This window comes from Antedon bifida, chromosome 3 (assembly GCF_963402885.1).
Source record: "Antedon bifida chromosome 3, ecAntBifi1.1, whole genome shotgun sequence".
Classification (NCBI taxonomy): domain Eukaryota; kingdom Metazoa; phylum Echinodermata; class Crinoidea; order Comatulida; family Antedonidae; genus Antedon; species Antedon bifida.
Genome location: NC_136228.1, coordinates 31,526,841 through 31,543,746, shown reverse-complemented (window position 1 = coordinate 31,543,746; position 16,906 = coordinate 31,526,841). Strand labels below are relative to the sequence as shown.

At 31.7% G+C, this 16,906-nt stretch overlaps 4 protein-coding genes across 8 annotated transcripts; 2 read left to right on the top strand and 2 right to left on the bottom strand.

Moving 5' to 3' along the window:
- Window positions 1-1,211: 1,211 nt before the first annotated feature.
- On the bottom strand, window positions 1,212-6,077 carry LOC144837510 (uncharacterized). 4 transcript variants are annotated; one of them, XM_078692660.1, is made up of 5 exons: window positions 5,984-6,075; window positions 3,993-4,539; window positions 3,322-3,342; window positions 2,499-2,540; window positions 1,212-2,251 (listed from the first exon to the last, which is right to left on the bottom strand). In XM_078692660.1, exons 1-4 carry the CDS (start codon window positions 6,032-6,034, stop codon window positions 2,512-2,514), a joined length of 648 nt encoding a protein of 215 aa, XP_078548786.1. In that variant the 5' UTR covers window positions 6,035-6,075; the 3' UTR covers window positions 1,212-2,251; window positions 2,499-2,511. The 4 variants fall into 4 exon arrangements, with proteins under 4 accessions (XP_078548786.1, XP_078548788.1, XP_078548789.1 ...); XM_078692662.1 differs by having other exon boundaries at window positions 5,988-6,075; XM_078692663.1 differs by having other exon boundaries at window positions 5,980-6,071.
- Window positions 6,065-7,740, top strand: LOC144837512 (large ribosomal subunit protein uL24-like). 2 transcript variants are annotated; one of them, XM_078692665.1, is made up of 4 exons: window positions 6,065-6,155; window positions 6,754-6,926; window positions 7,050-7,190; window positions 7,558-7,740. In XM_078692665.1, exons 2-4 carry the CDS (start codon window positions 6,759-6,761, stop codon window positions 7,684-7,686), a joined length of 438 nt encoding a protein of 145 aa, XP_078548791.1. In that variant the 5' UTR covers window positions 6,065-6,155; window positions 6,754-6,758; the 3' UTR covers window positions 7,687-7,740. The 2 variants fall into 2 exon arrangements, with proteins under 2 accessions (XP_078548791.1, XP_078548790.1); XM_078692664.1 differs by lacking the exon at window positions 6,065-6,155 and adding an exon at window positions 6,513-6,618.
- Window positions 7,741-8,901: 1,161 nt separating this feature from the next.
- On the top strand, window positions 8,902-12,843 carry LOC144837485 (uncharacterized). Its single transcript, XM_078692622.1, has 4 exons — window positions 8,902-9,137; window positions 9,961-10,149; window positions 12,018-12,065; window positions 12,331-12,843. The coding sequence occupies exons 1-4, from the start codon at window positions 9,009-9,011 to the stop codon at window positions 12,358-12,360; spliced, it is 396 nt and encodes a 131-aa protein (XP_078548748.1). The 5' UTR covers window positions 8,902-9,008; the 3' UTR covers window positions 12,361-12,843.
- Window positions 12,844-12,967: 124 nt separating this feature from the next.
- LOC144837483 (NAD-dependent protein deacylase sirtuin-5, mitochondrial-like) lies at window positions 12,968-16,892 on the bottom strand. Its single transcript, XM_078692621.1, has 8 exons — window positions 16,637-16,892; window positions 16,286-16,393; window positions 16,052-16,169; window positions 15,276-15,363; window positions 15,041-15,094; window positions 14,545-14,662; window positions 13,930-14,039; window positions 12,968-13,652 (listed from the first exon to the last, which is right to left on the bottom strand). Exons 1-8 carry the CDS (start codon window positions 16,871-16,873, stop codon window positions 13,580-13,582), a joined length of 906 nt encoding a protein of 301 aa, XP_078548747.1. The 5' UTR covers window positions 16,874-16,892; the 3' UTR covers window positions 12,968-13,579.
- Between the last annotated feature and the right edge of the window lie 14 nt (window positions 16,893-16,906).

Genomic DNA, 16,906 nt, shown 5'->3' with positions numbered 1-16,906 from the left:
TATTTAACAATGATATTGATTGTTTTAATTAAAACATAATTGTTAGAAGCGCTTTGTTTTATGAAGCTATGCTGATGATGTGTTGCCTCATTCACACTGGACTTCTAAAAACCAAAAGAGCAATTGCTCAGATTAACTGGAATAAATCCAGTGTTAACACATTTGTCTGTGTCAACTTCCTTGAGCTGTAAAGCTCTGTCTACACTATCAAACTAGTTTGACAAAAAAAAGTGTGATAAGCCCAAATATGGTGGTGATATGCCCAACTATAGTAGTGATATGACATCATCATGTCCATATGGGCACATCACATTTTTTTGTCACATAAAGTTTAATAGTGTAGACAGAGCCAGCACAGATAATTGAAAAGTTACAAAATACAACCTTATAATATTAGTGTTGACTTTTATCTTTGCAGTTTCCACCTTAAGATCCTTGTACAATGCATTCAAGCACATCTCAAAAGATAATAAAATGAAGAAGATTAACATTGATGGTGAATTAGAATTCAACGACAACGAAAATGAAAATGTTAATGAATCAGAGCCTCTAGTTCTGTAGGCGCAGTGTAACCTAGACTAGGTTCTACGTACTCACAAATTTACGTATATGTATTTTCAGACAAAAATCTAAACGTCTACTTGTGGACTAACATAAAAAAGACAATAACTAAAGACTTGGCGCAAGTCTAAGTGTGCAACATTATAGATGGTGATATAACAAACAACCATTTGGTATACGATTTCTGTAAATATATTATAGGTGTCTACAGATTGTAGGAATTAGGACGACTGTAGGTGTGAGGTGTAAATGAGAGCTTTAATGATGCAACAGCCTACCCATTGCATTTTGAAAAATTACAGAATTTAAATGAAAGCATACCGGTTGAGTACAGAACTGCCAAGTTTTATAAGTATGATTATGAAAACAGGGAGATTTAACAAGCTACCAAGTGGTCTAAAATGATACAAATTCAAGTTATGGTTAGCAGATAGATTCTATAACACTGATAACAATGTTACAATGTCAGGATGTAGATTAATACATTTATATTGACTATTTAAGTTTCTTCTTTTTTGTGATCCATAAAAACGAAGGTTGTAAAATGTGATTATCTTACAGTTTGTAGACATTTAAGCATGTGTTGATATAAAGGTACTGTACATTTCTACTTAATAACAACACAAGAAAAATATAAAATTGACAAATGATTCGAAATACAAATAGCTTTAATTAGGTCTTGTTTGATCTATTTATTATCTAAAATGACCATTTAAATACACATAGATGAAAGATCATTAGTTTAAAATTCATAGCAAAATATATATGAACATTTAAAATTAATACTGTACCTTTGTACAACAGGCAATAACAATGTTTGATTAAAAACTGTTTTTATGTAAAGACAAATTATACAAAAATCAGAATATTGCAGCAAGCAGTACTTTTAAATAAAAATACACTAGCGAGTTAAGTAATATCAAAAGATTCTGCAGTGCTGACGTCACTACGGTCCTGCCAGGGTGACTCCAAGGTCATCAATGGTTTGGAATAGGCTTGAAGTAGTCATTTTAAAACTTAATAATTTTCAATAAAAACAAACTAAAATTTCAAAAGATCATTAAATATTTGTTTTGAATAATCTATTTATTCTTCAACTACAGTTTAAGTTCAAGTAAAAATCAGGCTAAGATACATAATTTGATAGAAATACAGATCTATATAGTTTATCAACATAGTAGCGTTGAACACATTTTTTGGTTGGCTAGCAACCACGCAAAAGCACCATCTATCTATATGTTTTAAATTTAAAATGTTGTTTTCTAATACAATAATTTAGTCATGATATATTACAAATTGGAATTTTACCAATAACAGTAAACATTATGATTGTAAATGTACCACATAAATATCGTTAGCAGTAAAAAGATAAGATAATATTTATTGGTCCATCATAAAATATGTTGGAAATTCATTTTTTAAATAATACATGCATAAAACATTTCAACATCCTGGGTCCAATAATTGCCATAAATGGTACATGATATTGAAAAAGGTATAGTTAACATGAGTCCACTTTTTCTCATCTAATTTACCTAAAGTTTCTCACCATCTCCTGATTGTGCTCTTTATTAGTCTCTTCAATTTATTTTTCTTGATTTTAGAGTGCTGTCAGCTGCTTAGAACTGTAATCTATAACAGATTATATTTTGGACATTTACTTGGTCAAAATATCAATTCTCTTGTCTCACTAAAAAATATAAAAAAATAAATAAAAACAATATTTTTATTGATAGATGTTTGTGAACAGGTTGTAGATGAAGACAACAATAAGCAAACTATTAATAATGCTTAATATTATTTTAGTTAATGACCTATTTTATTTGTTCTGTTTTGGTCAAATAAATAAATGAAATAAACAGTTCATGGTGTGTTTACAAATGTTTCTTTTAGAAGGTCCATAGTGTTAATATTAGATATGATATCATTGTACTTACTAAGTAACTAACACTAATCCATATCCATTCCCTGGACTCTCTCTGATAAAAATAAAGCATTAAATAATGTTTAAATACAGTTGTAGAGGCAATTGTACTATTTGCATATCAATTAGCAGGTGTTACTATCAGCATTCTTAGAAAACCTTTTTTATTTGTCTTGCTCTCTCCCCTACGGACCGTCGAGCAAGCAGGACGTATTGTTTCTATACAGTATACTACGTTGTTTTTTTAACGAAACAAGAAAGTTTGCGTATTCTAAAGAATAATAGTGAAACATATATATAGTTACGAAGCCAAATCAGAAGATATTGATGAGATTTGGACCCAACACACACTCTCACAACACAGTAATAGTGGGGAAGTAACAACTCTAGTAATGGTATATTATATTTAATTAAATGCTGATTGATAAACAAAACCAAATGTTATAACATTGTATATTGCACAGTGAAAGTGAATACTATACTATTTTTTTCCATAGAGTATTTGTATCAAGTCATGTCTATCAAAAGTGTTATTATTAAATCATTTAGGACTACAACATAAATCAAGATATATTTGGATGAAATTGAGAACAAATTACATTCTTTTTGTATATCTAAGTTAAATATGATTGCTTAGAGATTGTTACCAAAATTGTTTATTGCCATATTTACAGTGTGAATAATGAATAGGTTTGGGTTGGAAGGAATATCATCATTAAGAGGGCAAACATTTTTCTATTCCAACCAAAAAAAATATCCCAGCACATGCCTGTTTAAACTATGTTTTTATTTGTATGTTTCTGCATTGTTTATTAGAGCTTGCAACCTTTACTTACGGTTTTCTTGTTTCTGCCGAACTGAAAAAATAAAGACAAAATTGCATTACATTTTTCTATAAAAAAAACTATACAAAATTGGGTCTGCTGTACACTCAAAGAAATATTATTTACTTTACTTTTTTTGGAGGTAAAATAACAATACTATACAATATACAGTTTTCAAGTATATAACTGTATTTTTAAAGCCAAGACATACATTTTATAGGGTGCTTAAAATCTACAAACTGCAAGTTGTTGAAAATACTTTAATACAGTATATTAGATCAATCTTTTACAACCCACAACACACTTTGGTAACGGAATGCAGTTACAGTATGTGGGTTTTTTATTTTGATTTGGGAGTAAGCACTTTGAGCACCTGGTGAACATGTGCGCTTAACAAATCTTATTGTTATTATTTTAATAACCACATTTTACATTTAAAATCACTATATAGATAATAAAAACTCAAATCACAGACTGTATTATTAAATGTCATCAATCTAGTACTGTAGTACTTTATAAAAATTTAAAATTACAAGAAAACAGATGCGCCTTAAAATAGTTTTTAAACTTTAACACAGCCCAACGGATCTCATACTATAAGAAATGCCAAACAAAGGTGAGTGCAAAGAAAAGGTAAAACAGGCCTTGTCTTCTTAAAAGACAAGGCCTGGTAAAAGGCTTACCAAATGATCCTACAATTTGAAGGATATTTTTCAAATTCTTTTGGTCCTTTAGGAGAGCTATAAAACTGTTCATGGTTTCTATGTTATCATCTAATTTTAATTGTCTTGTTAAGCTATTGACCAAATCCCATGAAGTTTTTGAATCCTTTCTTTTAACGCCATAGAGACGTGCAACAGATTCCACATCTTCCTTTTGCAATGTTTTACCAAGGTCAACTAGCATCCTTCTGAATTCTGAGATCATGAGTGTAGAAGATGGTCTTGGATAATAGTACTGGTCTATTATTTTATGCAAGTCTTGGAGCCCTGTTACTTCAAATATTTCATACAGAAGTCCAACATTTGTTGCGCCGATGTTTGCCCCATTTTGTAGCAGTGTGAACACCTCAATAATTGACGCATTTTCTATTGAACCAGCATTGTTTATGATGTCATAGACAGCTACCTTAATCATTGGTAGGTCTTCGTCTTCAATGTCCGATGCAAGTTTTACAATCATTTGTCGGAAATTGTCCTCAATGTTCATTTGTCTTTGACCACTCATGTCCTAAGTAAAAAATAGAACAATTATTTTTATATTAATTACTACTAGTCAATATTATTGTATTAATAATTATTTTTAGTCATATAAAATTAATTCTGTAAGTACTATATTACTGTACTACATTGCTTGTGATTGATCAAATCACTTAAAAAGAAACCAAGCAATAAACGTATCATCAAAGAATTTATTAATATATTAATATGTTTATAAACAATATGGTAGGGCCTATCCTGTAATGCATAATAGTAGTAGGCTAAATATTCATTGCAAACAAAGTCGACAATATAATAATAATAACTAGTACTTGATATACAAAATTGAAACCTTTCCCTAATTTAGAAAAATATTTACTTGATAAAACACATTTTTATGAGACAAGTCTGAAATTTAAATTAAGATCTAACACTCTACCTTTAGATTGTAAAACTTATAAATGGTCCAATGATGTGTCCGGTCTTTGTACTTTATGTGGGAATGGTGAAATTGAAGACATTAAACATTTTTTATTAAACTGTAAAGCATTTGATAATATTAGAATGAAAGAATTATCCATTCTACAAAATAATCTTGTGCTCTGTAATGATTATGACACATGGAATCGTTACACAACAGCCAGTGCTGATGATAAATTACAGTATATTTTAGGTGGAGATTCTATCGCGATTTGTAAAGAATCTGAGACCTTTTTTGATTTGTTTTGTAAACAATACACAAGAGCTGCATGGGAGAAACGGTCAGAACTTAAATCTCCCAATATATAGATTGTTTTTCTTTTGTATTGTTGCTTTTATATATGATTTGTAAATATTATACACCTGTGATAACAACTATAGGTCTTCAGTACCTGATGTTGAAACACAATGGTTTGTAATGTAAACTCTTTACTATATATTTTATGTTTATTTTTATATACCTTTTTAAATTATCAACTCAAACCTATGATACTGTAGGACAATTTAATACAGTACCTGTATTACCATGTTGATAATGATTTTTCTTTTATATTTTTGCAAATAGTTTAAGAACCTGTATCCGTCATATTATGTATTGTTTTGATGTATTATGTTAATTTGGATGCACCACTTCTGTGTGTGCCACCGATGCAAAGGTGTCATTTCCTAATAAATTATTATTATTATTAGTAGCGCATTATACTGAAAGCCTATCATTTTAATTGTTCCACTACCAGGCCTAGTAAGACTAGCGACTACCGACCACCACAAACCGGCACTTCCCTATAGTAGACCACTACCTAGAAGTAGGTTGGACCCCGGTTGGACCTAGCCAGCCTAATCTCTAGGCCTTCTAACAACAAACTTAATTAACTAGCCAGGGCCTAGCCTACAGTTACACTAGAGATGAAAAGCCTATCTATCTAGATGGCCTAGCCTATTTATTAATAATACAACAATATTCTTTTCTTGGATTAATAGGCTCAACTACCTACTAACAATATTTTAGGGCTCAATTTTAGTGCAAAAAACGGACTGACACACATGGAATGCCTGTTTACTTCCGGACGTTCGCCTGGTGCGTGAAGTCTAAACTAAAGCAACTCAATAGCGGGCGCAATTTCCCATTTATCAATCTTTTTCATTCCACACTCGGCCATTAGATCGGTAGGAAAATATTTACAGTAAAATATCCGAAAATATCTTTCTTAAATTATCCCATCGTCTATATATTTTAACATCATAAACAAACTTATCTTCTTTTGACTGCATACAATGTTTTTTTGATATAGTAGATTAACATTCTTCTTAGTAAATCTTAGTTTTTTAAGTGACCAGAAATGACAACAACCCAGTCGAGTCAACAGAGAAAAGCTATAATAGTACAATAGTATTGAGCATGTAGGGAATCCTTATTGTAGACCTATTCATAATGATATTAACGTAAATAACGGGAGAACTTTTTGATATGTACATATTCTATATCATTGTATCAATTCATTTCATGTTATTTTAACTAGGCCTAGAAGCCATAAATACATGGGATGTAGCCTCTGCAACACAGTCTCTACTCTGGCTAGACTAAAGAGAGCCTATCATCAGGCTAGCCATAGTGCAAAATATATGCCTAGTAATGTATAAATTGGCCTAAATAGGCCTAAGAAGATATTTTGTTACAATTAATCATCATATAAATAACATAAGGCTAGCCAAAGCCTACCACACTACAGTTAACTCATAATTAATAATTGTTTGTACTTTACAGGCAACATGAAGAGGAATCCATTATGTAGCTCCTCCAGGAGGAAAAACCGTAAACGATACTTCAATGCCCCTTCACATGTAAGGAGGAAGCTGATGAGTTCTCCTCTTTCGAAAGAATTGCGTCAAAAATACAACGTTCGTAGTATGCCAATTCGTAAAGAAGATGAAGTACAGGTAAGACTGTCACATTACACATTACAATCCAAATTTTCATTTAAAGAAAATTAAAAATGATAATTTCAGAAGTCTGTAATAATAATCAATAATAATTGTATTTGATTTAAATTTTTTTTCAAGGTTACGAGAGGACATTTCAAAGGACAGCAAGTTGGGAAAGTAGTACAAGTCTACCGTAAAAAGTTTGTTATCCATATTGAGCGCATTCAACGAGAAAAAGCCAATGGCGCTCAAGTGAATGTTGGCATCCACCCAAGCAAGGTATAATTAATTATTTATTGTAATTTTAACTGTTACATACAACCTTGCTTGCTTACTTAAATAAACAACCAATAACAAAAAGCTAAATTTGAATAAAAAATGGCAGTTTTAGTAAAATAAAAATACTCCACTAGAACTATACAACAAATCACATAAAAATGGTGCTTACTTCATCATATCTTTTACTTATTTACATTTATTTATTTAATGTTTGAATTTCCTTGATTTTTAAATACTTTGGTTCCTATTTATAAAATGAGAATGCTTTATAATCATGATGATGTATGTACATGCGTGCGAACATATGTTCGTTCGTTTGCCTGCTTTGTATCGTTGTTGTGATTGCTTTTTAATTCTCTTTTTTTAGGTTGTTATTGTGAAATTGAAGCTTGATAACGATCGTAAGAAGATCCTTGCTCGTAAAGCCGCCTCACGCCAACAAGCAGCAGACAAGGGTAAACACACAGAAGAATCCGTAGCTATGGCAACAGAATAAAATCATGGATTTAAATGGTGTTGAAATAAAGTTGATTATGCTGTACAGATGAAATTTAGTTTTTGTGTTCATTTTTTGGTTTAAAGCATCTTTCACACCGGCTCTGGCAAATCAAATTGATTGGTGCCGGAACAGTTGTGAAAGGCTTTTTCTATACAAACTACAGTACTACAGGTACTGCATGCTACAGACTTTTGTTGGGGTTCCTAAAGATGAGTTCTCCTGAATTATAAAATAATATCTTGGGTTTACCGTTTTCTAGATCTAGAAAGCTAATTCTTTTAATTAATTAATTTTCTTTATACCAATCACATAAAAAAAACCAGCTTTAATATCTATAATTTTCTGGCGTTTGAACTTATAGATGTATTGTCACCCTAAAACATGAAAAATTAATTATTAGTAAGACTTTGAATAGGCCATTTTGCAGTTTTAATAAAGTTAATCACTTCTGTAAAAAAGCACTTTTACTTATAAAGACAAAATAAATGGTTAAATTTCAACCAAACACCCATCGACTTCCAGTCAATTTGACCATTGTTTGCTTTAAATTGCAGTTTTTTCAAATTTTTGGTCAAAGTGAATAACTATTATGTGGCATTAAAATGGCATATTCAACAAAACATTTAAAAAAATTATTTTTTCATCATTATTTTAAAAAAAATTGTGGAGCTGTAGACTATGGCTTGTGGTAAACACGCTTTCCTAGCCTTCTAATCTCTAAGTCTGATATTCAATGACCTCTGACCTAATACTAGTATCAGAGTTGCAACTCCTACCTCACTACATTAAGTCTCGAATTAAACTATATTGATATAATAATATACAGTAATGATCATGGAGATATTAAAATTGAAGACAATAACTCAAAGATTGAAATGATAGGAGGTTGTGAACAGCAGGGAGAGACAAATTTCATTTCAACTAATGTGCATCACAAAAACCAACCATTATCTTATTTTACATTATACCATAAATTAAAGATTTTATGAAATATAAGGAGTTAATTTAATTAATTAACATCTTCCTGATTAACTGAGGCTGCTTACCATAACAGGGTCTAAAATAATTTGTGATTTGGTAACATATTTTATTTAAACAGCAAACCCATGTCCTTCGTCAGTATTCATCCAGATCCAGATATTGTTATACTGTACGTTCAATTTTTTTGCAAGATTTGCCTTCCATAGGTAATCACTAATCGGTCAAGCGGAAAACCCCCGAATTTCAAATCGACAGAGCGAGAGGGACTTTGCCCTTTTTATTAGTTTTGTTGCGTTTATTTAATAGTAAAAATACTTGTAATTGTTTTATCAATTGTAATGGAGGTAACTGGAATTACAAGAAAACGAACTGCAGCTTGGAATTGGAATGAAAACAATGTAGGCCTAGCCGACTTTGAAATCACCATGATAAACCAATCGGCTTCAAATGGTTTCCAAGTGTCCCCGGTAAGTTGCGTTGTGCGCCCAGAAGAAGTGTTGATTGTAGGTAGGCCTAGTTAGGGACTAGGCTAGTGGACGTTATACTCTAGGCTAGTAGACCTAGCAATAATGGTCAACAATGATATGCCTAGGCTAGGACTACAATATTAAGGCTAGGCCTATATTCTATGAATTTATAATAACCTGCCTGTATTTTTTTAATGTAGTTTACTATTTATTTAGGCCTAGGCCTAGTATTATTATTTATTGATGAATTAAAAGAAATATATACTGGGAGATTTTATAACACTATAGAGGGCGCTATAATAATACATCAAACCATAGAGGGTGCTTTGAAAAACCTAACAATATTGCCAATGGCGAAAAATGCATTGGCAACTCATTATTTCACTTAAATAATAATATTATTTATTAAACAATGCATGAATTATTATAAACATTATATTGACCAATTTTAATTATTTAATATAAGTATATATAAGTTTTCTATTCTCTTATCAATATCAGGTTAGTAGAAATTCTAAATTCATACATATCGGGATAATTTTTGTGGTTTATCCAAAATATCGGGAGAAATTGCATTTTAGCGGGAGAGTGGGAGATGACTCAAATTGTCGAGAGAATCCCGCCATATTGGGATAGTTGGGAGGTCTGTAAATTTTAGGTAGGCCACACTACTACTAGGCCTACTCTACTGAAGTACTGCTACTGGCAGGGAAGTATCTGTGAGTAGGCCTTTATGTGTAGCTAATAATAATTAGAAAATCACTTTTTAAAAATCCTGATAAACAGTACAGCATAGCCCAAATAACCCAATTAAAATTTTCAGAAACGACGATGCCTTGGTCTCCAACATACAAATCCTTCCAGCATGTTGCCTGTAGCTCCTGTGTACCAGCAGAAACAAAATGATATACCATCAATACAGCAAGATCAGTACAACAGACAGACTTACCAAATGGCTGTAGAAGAGGTGGTTGAGGAAATGGAGACACAGGCAGTAACACAGAATACAGAAGTAAGTTCTAGACTTAAAGCTCAGGTACAGGCATGAATTTTAAATATAATATCTGGTTAATTGTACATAAATCAAATATTTGTAACAGAAATCATGACGAAAAAACATGAATTTTCCTTAATATGGTCAAATACAAAATTTGGCAAAATTCTGCCATAAAAACCAGGAAGACGTTTTTTCAGTAGTTAGGTAGTTTAACCTAATGTAATAACATGTCTGGTGACTCCCTAGAAGGTGAAAAAAGATGGTGGATATATGGTGGATAATTTTTGGTATATCATAAAAATAAAAATCTGAAGTTGAATAAAAATAGCAGAAATATAATATTCAAGTTATATTACCTATATTTAGTCATCTGATAACATTTTTTACCACACCGTTTATTTTTCATAGCTTTTTAAAATGCCTCTCTATTTACAAAATTTGTGTACAAAAGAATAGAGATTTTACTGTGTAATTTGAACTATCCCCCCACTGATAAGAAAGTGCTTATTTTCAACAAGCTTGTGTAACACAACTAAAATCCCAAAAATTATGAAACATAGGGGAAACTATAGATCGATAATTATTGAAATGTATGATCAATAGAAATTTTTTGCCCGCACCTGGCCTTTAAGTCAAAGAAAAGAAAACTTAAATTTACTAGTCTTAATGCTATATGTGTTGCTCCTGAAATATGGAACAGCATTGACACCACGCTTAAACAAGCTTCATCGTTGGCTATTTTTAAGATTAAATATAAACTTTCTTTTATTAATTTATATTATTTTCTACTAAGCTAATGTCTATATTATGCCATGATTACATGCATGCATGTATATGTATAATGTAATGTACAGTATGTAGGCTTTGTGGGTTCATTTAACCTTTCTGCTTCTGTTTCGAACCTCATCTGGTATTTGATTGTCCTGGCAATGGTATTCCCTAACAATGCGCGTCCCCTGTTATAATTAATGGTCTATTTATTTATTTATTCTTTACTGTATCTTAATTAATTTAACTAGTTTTTAGTAGGCCTCCTATCACAAGCCCCTTGGGGTTTCTTGGAGGTCCCTTTCATCGTATGTGTTTTACTCCTTGCATGTTTTTGTTTGTTATGAGATGAATAAAGAGATTTATGTTAAGTGTTCTCATGTACCGGTACATTCGATTACTATGCACACTGTTTACCCTTCATCTTGTTGTTGTTTTGCTGAACGTCTGTTAACAAACACAGAATTCCATTTTAAGGTTGTTCACATTTAAGACCAAACCCGTGAGTGACCTAGTTTGACAAAAATTGTGATGTGCCCAAATATGGTAGTGATATGCTTAAATATGGTATCATATCATAATCATTTAATTCGCCAAAAACAGTACAAAGTAAGACATAAAAACATTACAAAAGTAAATCAATGAGGCAGGATCACCTAAAAGTTATAAATAAATATAACCGTCATGAGGCTCTCCACATAGAAATAATTACATAAAATGAATATTAACAAACATGAATTCCTATATCGTTTCTATCTTATCTGGTAAACTGTCACTCGTGATATGACATGTCCATTTATCTGCACATCACATTTTTTTGTCAGATTATTAGTGTAGACAGAGCTTTAGACTTTAAACTTTTTTTTAATATATTCAAAATGATAATCAGTTACCAATATTTGTACAATCATGCAAAAATAAGATAACTTATTTCTTATGGTAATTATATAATTTATAAAAAATCTGTACTATCTAAAATAGTTTTAAATTTAAAATATTTTTTATTTGGCTCTAAAAATGTTTCCTTTTTATTTATTTATAAATTTTTATTATTTATAAACTACAGTTTTTATACAAAATTCATCATAATTGAAAATAATGTTTACTTCACTTAGGCAACCAGAAAAAGTGATGTGTGTTTGCGATGCCTTGCAGGTGAACCGGTAAGCCTTTATCCATGATGATTTGTTGTATAGAGTTGTGTATCTTAGGCAGAGGGATAGTACTTGTACTAACTAGGTTAATCTTTCCAACGTCCACAAATGAAAAAAAAATGGCTACTATTATTACAAACAAACTTTTCTACTTAATTTTAGGGAATAAGTAAACACTCTTTTCCATTCCATTTTATACAATTATTTAAGTTCAGCAAAAGTATGAGTCTGACAGTACATTATATAATTATTATTATATTATTCTCTTTTTCAGGGACATATATTGCATATTTTAAGCAGTTAGTAGAATAGACAATGCAGTTCAGTACCGAGACAAGATTAAACAGGCATTTGTTCTACACAAGTTTTCCAATCCAGTACATCACCCTGGTTGTCAACCAATCATTTATAACCCATATACTTAAGCTTCATGTGTGCCAAAAATGATCCATTTATTTCACAGAATATATAAATGCTTATATCTGCAGAATTTTATTTTGTGATAAACTGTTTTATAATTTTTTAAAAAAGATATTGTGTATAAATTGATTTTACAATTTTTGTCTTAAATAATGATGAAGATATTTTCGTATGTTTGTTTTTACATTTAAAAAAATAGGTTTGTAAAAATGATGATTCAGTATTAAAATTAAAATTATATGTAAATAATATAAAAAAACAGTACTATGATGTCTTAGTGATCATAATAGGAAATACAAAGTTAGTATATTTAACTTACGGATTGCACTGGCGTTTAAAAACTGCACGTATTTCAAAGCATTGTCTTGATTGTTGCTTTAGAGCCTGTCCTGAATATAGGAATATATTTATTGCTATGCATGTCAATTTGACTTTTATAACTCCATGCTTTTGCTTTAGGATATACAGTATTATGTATATTCTTTTTTAAATTTAAGACATTTTTACACTAATAAACAATATAAATTTCAATTACTGTTGTACTTCTTTTTGAATCTGATTATTCTAATGGCATGTTGACATGATTACTACCACTACAATATTAATGTACTGTAAAGGTAAAGGTTCCGTATTAAATTCTGAACATGGGGTAATGAGCTGTTGTAGGGTGACCAGTTCCTTTCCACAGCACCTTGTCCTCCCTAGCATTTTCAACCAAGTACTCATTTACAGCTGAGTAGACTGGGAGTTGTCAGGAATGGAACCCAGGTCTATCTGTATGACAGTCAAGTGTCCTAACCACTCAACTACAGTACCTAACTGTACTGTATAATAGCTACAAACCATAGTATTACAAGATTTAAAGTGTGTCCACATATCAATTGGATATAAATTATTAGTACTGATGTATATATGCGACCTGAGTATTGAATCTCCCACTCCCTTATAATACCACAACCTCTTGAAGATCCATGATCCTGTGCAATACATGCAACATAAGTACTGTAAGTACCCATAAATTCTAAATATGCATTATTTATATACTCTGTTGATATTCTGTATATCTCTGGATTAATTTGAATGGTTGTCTTGAATTCCTTGTACTAATTTGGTTCCGATGGATGTCTCTCAATTGCTTTTGGCAAGGTTTCTCCAGCAGGCCCTTTGAAGTGGAAACTGCAATAAACGTAATACATAGATAAACATTCCAATAAACCAGAGACCACTATTAACATCTATTTTTATCTCCAGTATCAAGCCATGGCTGTTCACAAGACAAACATATACACAAGATGCTCTACATAAACAAAGTCTTATTACAAGTCTTTGTCAGTGGAGTTGTAATTTGTCATTAGAAAAAATCCAGGACTTGAACCGAGAACCCTTGGATTGGTAGCTAAGCATCATAACCACCAATCCACAACTCCACTCAACTTATTGACTCAGTACTTACTGAAATCGGCTTGTTGCCGGAGTATCTTCCAAGTTAAACTCGGCAGTTGGCACCTTGCTATCGTAAGGCCTAAAAGCAGCAGCAGGGTACACAACAGATGAGGTGCCCACCTAGGGAAATGATAAATACGTCAATAATTTCATATACATATCTTATACTGTAGGCTGAGTACACGGATCAAATGTTCTCACTTCAGCTCTCAACCCTAAAGCTCTGTCTACACTATCAAACTAGTTGGGCAAAAAAAGTGTGATGTGCCCAAATATGGAAGTGATATGCTAAAATATGGTAGTGATATGACATCATCGCCCTATATGGGCACATCACATTGTTTTGTCACATAAAGTTTGATAGTGTAGACAGAGCTTAATATGAATACGTAGACTTGTGATTTCTCTCACCCATCTTTGAAGAAAGAGCTGTGCCGTTGTTTAAGAGGAATTGGTAAAATGAAGAAACGAATAGAAGGCTCCAAAATGTAATTATATAATAACAAAAGTTTCTTTTTTTTTGCTAAAACCTTTTCTTCTATTGAAATGATTAAAATAATCTGTTTTGATTACTATAAATAGTAAATAAGAGGCGTTTTACTACAAATGATTGAAAATCACCTACCACCAAATAAAGATCGCATTTTTCAAGATGTTTCTCAATTTCCATTAGTGTGTCTGGACAAAGTGGTTCACCAAACCAGACAACGTCGGGCCTGGTGAGTGCTGAACATTCACCACACCTGAAGAGAAAAATATTCATGCCATCTATATTAAGATTATGCAGGGAACAATGATTCTGAAAACTAGTTGGACAAAAAATGTGTGATGCACCCAAATATGGTAGTGATATGCTTAAATATGGTAGTGATATGACATCATCACATCTACACATCACATTTTTTTGTCACATAAAGTTTGATAGTGTAGACAGAGCTTTACATTAGTAAGTCATTTGTACCTGAGGCTTATAATGTTGATATTCGCAAAGGCACCCCCCAATCACCTTCCCACTTGCATTATATCTCTCAGTCTCATGACCCCTCTTTTGAAGTTTGTGTATAATTTGTGTTGTCTGGCACTACATACAGTATATTACCACTATCAGTAGGAATGTTTACCTTGGTAAATCGTCTACAGGTATTCTGTCACCTTTTGCATTTGGATCTGGTGAACTTTTAAAAAAGATAAAGAACAAGATTAGCAAAATATACTACTGATAAATAGATCATTTAGTAAGAACAGTGTGAAATCTATTGGCAGCCATGACAAAAATACATAGAAATTTATACAGGTTTAACAACATAGGATTCTTTGTACAGTAATATTATTATTGAAATATAATATACTACTTACCCTCTACCAGCAAGAGCAGGAACTATGGGATTGTTGTAATTGCTGAGAATAATACCACATTTTGTACATCTGGTCTTGTATAGAGATCCTACAAAAATAGCAAAAGTAAATAAAAATATATTTAGTTAGCTTAGCACATTTATTTATTCACCAATAGCAAATGAATTGGAGCAAACAAAAATAGCTTTTTGCCCCATACTAACAAATACATTGTATACAGTATGAACAATAGCAATGAAATGGATATAACAATATATAGTATATATAAATATACTAAGTGAAAAAATATGATGGCTTTCCATTAAATGTGTTCAATGCCAAACAAATAAAAGAGTTCCTATTTATTCTGAAAGTCACTATCGGCATGGTTATCTGTGCAAATAGCACAATCATGCATGATATTTACTATTTTCTATTCAGTGGATTGTACTGGATAGAACGGGGATAAAAAAACAGAATTAAGAAGAATGGTGGAACTTAATGCCAATAGAAAACTATTACAATTTTGCTGGTGATAGTCTCAAGTTATTCTAAATAGCGGAGCTGTAGCTTGGTGATTAACATGCTTGCCTTCTAATCCCAAGGTCTATGGTCCAAACCTATGTGCCAGGGTTGTAACTCATGACTCTTTCAACTCCGTTCGCTAAGCCTCAAATGAGACATACAGAGTTTATAAGCGCGATAAATTAAAAAATAGTTCATCCATTCTGTAACTGCTTGCTGTTAGATGAAAAAAAAAATAAATAGGAACAAATTAAATGGACTACTGTACCAACCATGAATCTCTAAGACTTTTAAAGATCCAGCACGGCGATGAAGTTCATCAATGTTCTGTGTGATAACAACAACTGTTCGTCCTTGTCTTGCAAGTCGTGCCTCACATTCTGCTATAGCCTTAGAACAAGATTAGTTTATCATACCTTAATGTACAGTTATAAAAATCTTTGTGCCCAAATGTTTGTTTCTAATTATTTAGCAGTATTGGCAATTTATTTTGATATTGCACTTACAATGTGTGCCTTGTTTGGCTCCTTCGATGCAGCTACTTCACGACGATGGCTATAAAACTCCCACACAAGTGATGGATTATCCGCAAAGGCAGTAGGACTGGCTAAATCCTGTTTTTTAAAAAAAGGAAGTTATCAAGATTTGTATTGTGACTGTCACATGATGATGAAGTATCTTATTGTGATTTTGAAATTTGAAATTATTGTGAAACATTAATTAAATCTATAATTTATACAAGAAACATTGATATTTACTGATTTACAACTTCAGAGGTATTAGCACTTAATTTATACCGTTTAAATTTGTGTGTTATGCGCAATTCTGAATATGAACAATTCTGGAAAAATCCTTGCCTGAGCACGGTAGGTTCTCCAGAGTCCTCCAGCTCCTCTAAAAGTTGGGATGCCACTCTCTGCACTACACCCTGCTCCTGTCATTACAACAATGTGTTTTGCTTTCTGGAAATATTCACGAAAAGTAGCATAGTCTGAACTTGGACGAGGAGATACCATTTTTACTTGTATTGCTGTTCTGAGGAGATATCTCGAATGGAAGTTAGATAGGCCTATCAATTTACACAAATATTTCATTTTCCGGGTTACGTATTGGAAGTTCATTCATCG